The sequence below is a fragment of the Lissotriton helveticus genome, chromosome 12 (genome assembly GCF_964261635.1).
Source record: "Lissotriton helveticus chromosome 12, aLisHel1.1, whole genome shotgun sequence".
In the NCBI taxonomy this organism is placed as follows: Eukaryota; Metazoa; Chordata; class Amphibia; order Caudata; family Salamandridae; genus Lissotriton; species Lissotriton helveticus.
Genome location: NC_136073.1, coordinates 834,502,140 through 834,511,777, shown reverse-complemented (window position 1 = coordinate 834,511,777; position 9,638 = coordinate 834,502,140). Strand labels below are relative to the sequence as shown.

At 39.9% G+C, this 9,638-nt stretch overlaps 1 protein-coding gene across 1 annotated transcript in view; it reads right to left on the bottom strand.

Annotated features, from left to right (window-relative positions):
• Positions 1-332: 332 nt before the first annotated feature.
• LOC144798521 (natural killer cells antigen CD94-like) overlaps positions 333-9,638 on the bottom strand; it is a 50,751-nt gene continuing 41,445 nt past the window's right edge. The window contains exons 6-7 of the mRNA XM_078669443.1: positions 6,061-6,170; positions 333-707 (exon numbers count right to left, since the gene is read on the bottom strand). Coding sequence (XP_078525569.1) covers positions 521-707; positions 6,061-6,170 — 297 coding nt within the window. The 3' untranslated portion in view covers positions 333-520. The remainder of the gene's footprint in view (positions 708-6,060; positions 6,171-9,638) is intronic.

Below are 9,638 nucleotides of genomic sequence, written 5' to 3'. Positions count from 1 at the left end.
ATGTTTGGGTGTTAAATTGGTGCTAGTGATGTGAAATCTATGCCCAGACTAATTTAAGAACTGTAAAAATGACAAAATAATTACATAATGCTTTCACAAAACGTGCCGCATTAAAAAGCATAATTTGCCTTTTCCTGTTGTATAATTTAGTCAACCCTGCCACATAATTTAGCCCTCCATTGCCACATAATTCCAGTGGCCCTGCATTTAATGTGAAGGTAACAGCAGAGATAAAATGCTATACTTTAAGTCAGAATCGTATTTTATATTATTGCCAAATAATTTCTGAACCCTTGACAAATCTGTACTATATTTTACCTTTAGGTTGATGAACCTAATCGCTTCAAACTTTTTTGTAGATTCATCATATGGCACACAAATTATTAGTATATGAAACAGTTAATTTCCTATGGACTAAGCACTTCAACAATAAGTACAGAACTGCTACAGCTGAAGCCTGAATGCACATACATTCACGTGTGTGTGAGTGTACTATGCAGCATTTCAAATGTATTCCTTTCTATAGGACAAATTCCTTTTGGATTTCCATTGCCTTCTTTTTGCAGATGTATCTGTGATCCTCCCAGCAATTCTCATCACTCCAGTTGTGGAGGATTGAATCTTCATCACACGGTGAACTTCCTAGAGTAGCACAATCTTCTTTACCTTTGTCACCTTCTTTATCTGGTTGATCACATCTCCAAAATCTATGAGGAAAAGAGTCAGACAAAAGATAGCTTCATTCAGATTGCTCTGATGCACTTACAAACACTTTCTCCATCACTCTCAGCTCAAAAGTGTCTCTCTTTTCTAAAGCAAATCTTTGTGCCGTGGCTTCAGCTTTTTTTATTTAACATCGAAAATGTAAATCAAAAACCAAATGATGCCATAGAGGATTAATCGTAACCACAGATCTTCCACCATCAACATTTTAATATGTTGAGATACTGCAGGCCAATGGTATGTGAATGGCAATGCTTCACCTGGAAAATATGAAGAGAATATAGAGAATATAGAGAAAACTGATGATACATTTTGAGAACATAGCGCAAGAGGAATAATCCCATCGCATACAGTCAGATACAGCTCTTTGTGTCAGGCACCAAGTATAATTTGTGGTGAAGGAGAGGTGGGCTATAGTGGACTTTGCAGATATTCCCTATTGCGGGAGGATATATGTTTGTCAGGTGAAAAGAAGGTGATATAGATTTTCTTCAACATTTTGCACCCATAACTTATATGAAATCAAAGATAAGATTTGGTCTGATTTATTCATGCACAACAACTTTTCCAGTTGTGAAAAATTGATTTTGCACTTCCACAGAGTCCATGTGAGTAAATCTGCTTTTGTGTATGAGGAGTGGGAATTCCAATGCAAACATGTCGTAGACATTTGGGTAGACTATGGAAGAATGAAGGGGAGGGGAACAGGTCAAATCTTTATTGAGAGCCATGATACATGTCCACTGCTGTTGAGTGGCTATTGCAGTGTGAAACACTAAACGTTCATTAGCAGAGAAATATGAGATAACAGAGCAACAACTATAAACATAAACGATACTCTGCTAATAACGTGCACAGCAAATGAAAGAATGAATAATTCACTGTTGCATAGATATAGTAGCTTACACTTTTGAGGGTATTCACAAATCATTAAATGACATCTGCCCAGGTCAGCAATTTACTCCAGTCAATGGTTAGAATGTTAGGGGGAAGATACCACTTTCCAAAATGTGTGAAGGAATAGGTTTCTTCATGGGGGAAATAAACATCATGAGTAAATGTGATGTGAGAATAAATGCATGTCTATTCTTGCACGTGATGAGGGAATTTGCAAAATATTTCCAGTATTCAACATGATAAACTGTGATTAGTCCACGATAAAAGCTGAAACTGGAAAAGATTTGAGGATTCCTATGGGGTCTCCAACCTTTACAGTGGTAAGAGCTACTTATGTTCAATGAAAATCATCCTGAGCTACTAATTTTATTAGTGTTGTACACATCATAGAAGATTACATTAGTGCCAACCTATGCAAGATACCAGCCTCAGTGCAGGATTATCAGCGGTAATGTAAAAAAGGCTTTTTCAATTTGGAATACCTCTACAGCATTAATACATAATCACAGCTGTAGGTAATAATACCAAGGGATGTATGACGTTACAACGCAGGCTATTACAACGCCTGCCTTTACAAAGCGGTTTTTACATCGCAAACCTTTACAACGCATAGCTAGGGAAGGTGTTGGATAGAAAATTAAACTTATTCCCTATCCTAGAGCGCCCCCCAGCGCAATGCGTTGTAATGGTTTGTGTTGTAATGACCGCGTTGTAATGGTAGTGCGTTGTAATAGTTTCGTTGTAAAGGTTGTTCACCAATACCAAGGTAAGTGATAAGCCGATTAGTAATAAGTCTCCAAATGCTGCATGATTTATCATTCAAATTATGGTTTCTGAAAATACACACAAATTTTGGTATACATATATTAATTCAACCAAGCAAAAGCCTCTAAATATTAGGCAGCCCACAGACGAGCTACTTACACACAATTGGAGAGCTACCAGTTGTTAGTCATGGATATAGCTGCATGTACATTTATTTGTAGTAAAATTCCAAGCCTAAAGGGTTCAGAAGACATCCAAATGCTGGCTAAAAAAATATTTCAATACTTAGGATTGTATCACGTAAAGTAGGCCTGGCAAATGCTACTTTAAGGTATGATCTCTGCCACGGTATTGGTCTAACTGGTGTCTTAAATAGTGGAAGAGCTGGAGCCGCACTATTTTATCACCCAACATGTTTGTAAACGGCTGTTTGGGACAGGTTTCATAGGCATGCACTGCTTTGGCTGGAAATGTAGCAACATTTGATGACACATATAAAGTAAGCCATAGATCATAGCACAATAATATATACAGAACAACATAACAACACAATCAAAGCATAACAGGTCACAACACAACAAAACAGCCAAAACAGCAACACAACAATTACAGTGCACCACAATAATATCACATTTAAATGTTAAAAGAACAGAGCAGAATAAAAACATAACAGAACAAATCACCACCACAACAAAATGCTACACAACAAATATGCACAAACATTATTGTCATACAGTACCATCTAGAGAGGTCTACTTTCAAAGTACTGTATTAAAATGTGTTAACTCCAAGTTCTACATTAACTTACCAAGGACATGAAATAGCACCAGTCAAAAATGTGTGTGGTCTGGACCCTAAGCTCTTGGATGTGAATTTCTTCCACAACAAAATGAAAGCTGGAAGTCAGTTGCAAAAGTACTGAGGAGCCAGGGTTACTCCTCCTCATAAATTTAGTTTGTCACTTCCAAGAGGAAAACAAAAGGCAGATCAGCCAATGGGATTTTGGGAGTCCCAATCTGGGCAAAGGGACTTGACATGGTTCCAAGGGAGACACGGAAGTGAACAAGATCCACCATCTGCCAGTTAAATAATACTTCTAAAAGTCAAAATAGCAAGTCATACCTAAGCACAATCCACGACTTAGACTTCCTGCCACATGTTTGTTAGTTTTTTTGGCTGTATTTGCATAACAGGAGCAGTGATCACTGGGCTTTACATTTCAAAAGTCAAAATAGTGCTTAACTTGGTAATTGGCAGTTCGGGCTGGACTGTTCCCATGAGGCACAGGGTCAGACTGATTTGCATATGGCAATGTCTGAACTGGGGTGGCGAAGTAAGCTAAAGAATGATGATGGATTAAACCCAGATCACTTGACTTGGGGTGAGTGCTTGCAATGTTCAACACTCCGTCCATCATCCCCTTTGGTTTAACTTAGTAATTGAGCATTTCTTAAGTAAGACTGGAATTTGGCATAACCATGCCCCAGTCAAAGATTGCTAGAAAAAACCTATATAAGGAAGGAATAGGAAAAGTTTGCTCACCCATAAAATTGGGATCAGTGGAGGAAAGACACTTTGAGTTGGCAAAAGACTTCAGTTAAAAGTTCATCTCATAGGCCTTGCTTGCAAGTTTGGGGCTAAATTCCGATCCCTGTGAAAAAAGGAATTTGCATAGGGATCATAATTACAAGTTGTGTAATAAATAACACAGTCTCGGTTTTCCAGCTGATAGATTTCAAAACTTCCAAAATTTGTAGGGGGAAAAACCTCTAAAAAAAGGGCAAACACATATTGAATTGCTTGTGGTAGGTACCGATTTTAGGTCAGATGTATGACCATATTTTGCATGTGCAAAGTTTTGTTACCTGTTTGCACATGCAAAATGGGAAAGGGCTATGTACAATTCCAAAATAGCAAGTAGCAATTTATTTGCGACTTGCTATTTAGGAATTGCGACTCGCTATTAGGAAGGGGCGTTCCCTTCCTACTAGCGACCGCATCTCCATGTATGAATGTTTTGCGACCGCAATTGCGGTCACAAAACACTTGCAAATTACCACCCTCTTCAAGAGGGTGGTCGTCGCAATTAGAAGGTGTCCCCAGGGGACCCCTTCCACTTTGTGACTGTCTCTAAAAATATTTTTTAAGGGCAGGCAGTGGTCCCAGGGACCACTACCTGCCCTTAAAAAAATTAAACAAAAACGTTTCATTTTTTTCTTTTTAAATGCACCTCGCTTTCTTTTGGGGAAAACGGACTGCATTAAAAAAAACTGCTTTATTTAAAAGCAGTTCCAGGCATGGTGGTCTGCTGAGCCCAGCAGGCCACCATCCCTGGGAGGGCCTGTCATTCTCAATGGGCTCGCAAATTACGAGAGGCTCATTAATATTTATGATTCTCGCAATTTGCGACCCCATTGGGAATCGTAAACAGTGTTAAACACACTGTTGTACATGCCAAATAGCGCCTCACAAATTGCGAGTCACAAATGAGTCGCAATTTACGAGGTGCTATTTTGCACCTCGTACATCTGGCTCCTAGTGTTTCATGCCTTATTTCCAAGTTCAAAATTCATTATGTATATTTCACCCTGGACTAATGGTGATTTCTAGATAAGGTAAATACTCGCTACAGCTAAGAAGCAGGGCCTAACTCTCTTTCTCCCTCTTTTGTAAATGTTGTTGTCCCGCATTTGAAATAGTACGACACTGCAAACAGCACAGGATGGCTGACTGGGAAGACACGAGATTTCGAACTGTACTGCTAATGCGGCATGAGGCTCCTTGGTGCTTGGCGAGATACCGTAAGATATCAATGTAGCATTTAGGTATTATTACTTCAAAACAATACAGAAGGTTGTTGTGTTTACTTGGTGAAACATGGTGGGAGTTGGTTTTAGCCCGGCATGCTGCTGGGTTTGCAGTTGCACTATATAAACAGGCTCATAATTTGCAGTATTCTAATCCCCCATTATGATTTTATGGGCCCACTGGCAATCTACTCCTACTCCAAAGCTTTCACTGAAGGTATATAAGATATCCTCAATGAATCACACACATATATGAGAGGAAAAACAAAAACAAAAATGCTGACTAGGCTTAATCCTGCTTCACCCTAAACTCTGTAAAATGTGCCTAGAAGGCATCAACTTCTTCCAATGCTGCTGTTGTTAGGATAACCACTCAAAACATTCCTCATCAGTAAAGGATGGCATTTTTAAATCCCCCTTATTGCCCAAAACCGCACCAGTCTTAATGGTATATGATACATTGCTATTAACAGAAACCCTTGATACCACACTTCTAAGATCCATCTTGATGGTGTATAAAGTCAACCATATTTATGAGAGCCTTTTTGAGAGTATCGAGGAGTGAGTCAATGGCAGAGGGGACTACCTCCACTTTTGGAGGATGTTCTGCATTCACTAACTGTAAATAACAGGTAAGTAATTTCTCACTTTGAGCATCAACTCTACTGGCCACTGTCACTAGGCATGACTTATTCTTGTATATTTTGCTTGATCCACTAGATTGAACGTGACAATTGTTGTATGTCTCTATTGCAACTAATTTCTAGATCTAATATATCATCATCGTTGTTGTTCGATGTCAAGTGCATGAATGCCTCGGTAATGCAGTTATAGATGAATAAATACAATTGCATTGTGGCAATATCACCTGTCTTTTTGCAGTGCAGATCCATTCAACCACTTCCAGGTACCTTCTTCTTGAAAATCTGTCAGTCCGATCCAGTACAGGTGAGGACCTTTATTTCTTGTGATGAAGTCCTGTGGGAATCAAGAGGCAGGATGGTGACCAGAACCATGAAAGTGGTCAGAATAAGAATATACGGGTAAGTGCAGCTGTACTAGTCTTGACTTTACATCTATGAACCCTAAAGATATCCATACAACTGGGTAGTTATAGCTAGGATGTGTTTCCATAGGAAATTGATATTTTTTGGTTTGCTAATGACTTTGCCGCCATTTGATGAATCTTCATGAAACTTTACAAAACAAAACCAGTCGAATTCAGCTCAGCTCCTTCCTGGAAAGGTTCCAAGTGATCTGTCAAATGGAGGTCAAGAAAAATGTGAACAGCGATTTCGAAAAAAACTGCTATACGGAATTACAAAGAATTTAGCAGAAAGCCAGATCTTTACCCAGAAAGTGTGCAATTTCTTATTTGGTGTAAATACTTTCAGTAGTTTTTGTGAAATGAAGGTTAAAAATGTATCTATATTTCAGCCTGGGTACCATCACGGGTCCACTGTGGAGGTCTGTGGATCCACGAGCGCAGACCAAGTGATCGCATTGGCTGGCCACAACCTGAAGAAAAAGTTGTGGCTGCCATGTTAGGACTTGAAGACTCTGTCCCAGTGTTTTAAAAAAACAGTTTTTGAAAGCATATGTAGGTAGGGTAGGGCACAGCTTTCCAAACTTTTCATGTTGGTGACACATCTTTTTGTGAAAACATTTTCAGGGGCATGGTAACGTGAGTGGGCGCAGCGAGCGAGCACGAAGCACCTAAGGGGGCTGTCCCCCGAGCAATTTATGAAAAAGTAGTGGGCAAATGATGCATTTCCAAGCACCCCACACCCCCCCACACACACACACACCTCATTCACACACACACAACCCCCCCACACACACAACCCCCCCACACACACAACCCACAAACACACACACAACCCACACACACACCCCCCCCACTCAAACACACCCCCACACACACACACAACCCCCCACACACACACAACCCACACAAACACCCCACACACACATCCCACACACACACACAAACACACACACCCCACACACACACACACCCCCCACACACACACACACACGCACACATCCCACACACAAACACACCCCACACACACCACACACACACACAACAAGTTGTGGGGTAGGGGTACCCTGACCCCCTGGGTGCAGTTATGGGGCCAGTTAAGGGGTCTCAGATGACCCACCCTCAGTTAAATGAAAAACAAATGTTTGACTCTGCAGCGCAGCAGATCCGGGGAGCACTGCGTCGATCAGCAGAGCTGGGGTGAGATTCTGTAGTGGAACCACAGTCCGTGGTGCCATAAATAAATGGGTGGTGTTTTGAGTTCCCCAAGGGTGTTGGGTTAGGCCGTGACGGTATACAACCTTTACCACGCAACTTTTACCACGACCTACCTTTAACACGCAACTTTTACAACGCAGGACCCTTTACCACGCATACCATTACAACGCTGGTATTTACAACGCAGATACCTTTACAACGCATACCATTACAACGTAAGTATTGGTAAGTATATAATTTTATTTAAAATATTTTAGGTTTGGGTTTTGGGTAAATGGGTATTTTTAGGGTTCAGGGTCAGTTTTCAGTTTTTGGGTAAATGGGTATTTTTAGGGTTCAGGGTCAGTTTTCAGTTTTTGGGTAAATGGGTATTTTTAGGGTTCAGGGTCAGTTTTCAGTTTTTGGTTAAAGGGGTATTTTTAGGGTTCAGGGTCAGTTTTCAGTTTTTGGGTAAAGGGGTATTTTTAGGGTTCAGGGTCAGTTTTCAGTTTTTGGGTAAAGGGGTATTTTTAGGGTTCAGGGTCAGTTTTCAGTTTTTGGGTAAAGGGGTATTTTTAGGGTTCAGGGTCAGTTTTCAGTTTTGGGTAAAGGGGTATTTTTAGGGTTCAGGGTCAGTTTTCAGTTTTTGGGTACAGGGGTATTTTTAGGGTTCAGGGTCAGTTTTCAGTTTTTGGGGTACAGGGGTATTTTTAGGGTTCAGGGTCAGTTTTCAGTTTTTGGGGTACAGGGGTATTTTTAGGGTTCAGGGCTGGGTTTGGGTTTTGGGGTACAGGCGTATTTTTAGGTTTCAGGGTTGGGTTTGGGTTTTGGGGTACAGGGGTAGTTTTAGGGTTCAGGGCTGGGTTTGGGTTTTGGGGTTCAGGGGTATTTTTAGGTTTTAGGGCTGGGTTTGGGTTTTGGGGTACAGGGGTATTTTTAACATATATATTTAAAAAGTAATAAATAAATATTAATATAAATAATTAAAATATTAAAATAATAATTTATTAATTTAAAAAAATATTATTAATAATTACATTATTTTACCATATTATTTACTTACCTATACTTACGTTGTAATGGTATGCGTTGTAATAGTACCTGTGTTGTAAATACCAGCGTTGTAATGGTATGCGTGGTAAAGGGTCCTGCGTTGTAAAAAATGCGTGGTAATGGTCTGCGTGGTAAAAGAACGCGTGGTAACGTCATATATCCGGCCGTGACTCAATGCCAAACCTTGCATTTCGCTCAATGTCACACAGTGCATGACCAAAGGCCATGCCTGGCACAAGGCTAGCCACACACCATTGTTGGGCAGTCAGGCCCTATGCCCAAACCCTATTTGTCAGGGTTAGTAAAGTTTATGTTAAAACAAACTGGAAATTTACTGCAAAAAAACAAAGGTTTAAAGTGATGTTATTGTTAGGTATGATAATATCATCATCATTAATTTATTTTGGATCTCAAAGGATCCATCAAACCACAATGAAACAGACAATATTTTTTGCATTATAAATAAGCACAATCAAAAACAAAAATCAATAAAACTGCACAATGCAATTTTAAAAAGCATATCCATTATCATGTTATACTAAAAATTCGATGGAAAACTTAATAAACTAGCATCAAATCCAATTCACTAAAGTAAGCCGAATTGCTATCCTATCCGAAAAAAAAGTGTGAGTTTTTAGTGAAGATTAATTGATGACTTAAGTGAAAGAGGGTTCTAAGGTACTCTAACGATCATAACCTTTCAAATGTAGAACTCCCGTCATTGGAGGACACTTACATTTACAAGTGCTCCTCTTTTATATTACCTTCGAAGCTGAATGAGCCATGCTGCATAAACATATTTCGATACTGCAATAACAGCTGCTTCTCTAGTATCTGTACGCAAAACTCTGAGTGTGGTGGAATACTGCCGAAAGCCCAGGAGCTTGCATATTGGCTTAAGCCATTCCCGTGGGCGGGAATAGGCATTATAGAAAAAGGCAAAATGGTGAAGTGTCTCTTTTTCCTTATTATATGAGGGGCATCTTCCATTGTAGGCTTTATCAACAGCCCAGTTGGCTGTGAAACTGTTAACTGGTAGTACACAATATCTCCACTTCAGAAATAGTTGTTCAGCATGGTCCCCCCTAATGAAATCAAGAAATGACTCATATACAGGGGCAGGCCCCCAATCTAAAAATGTGTCGGTCAAG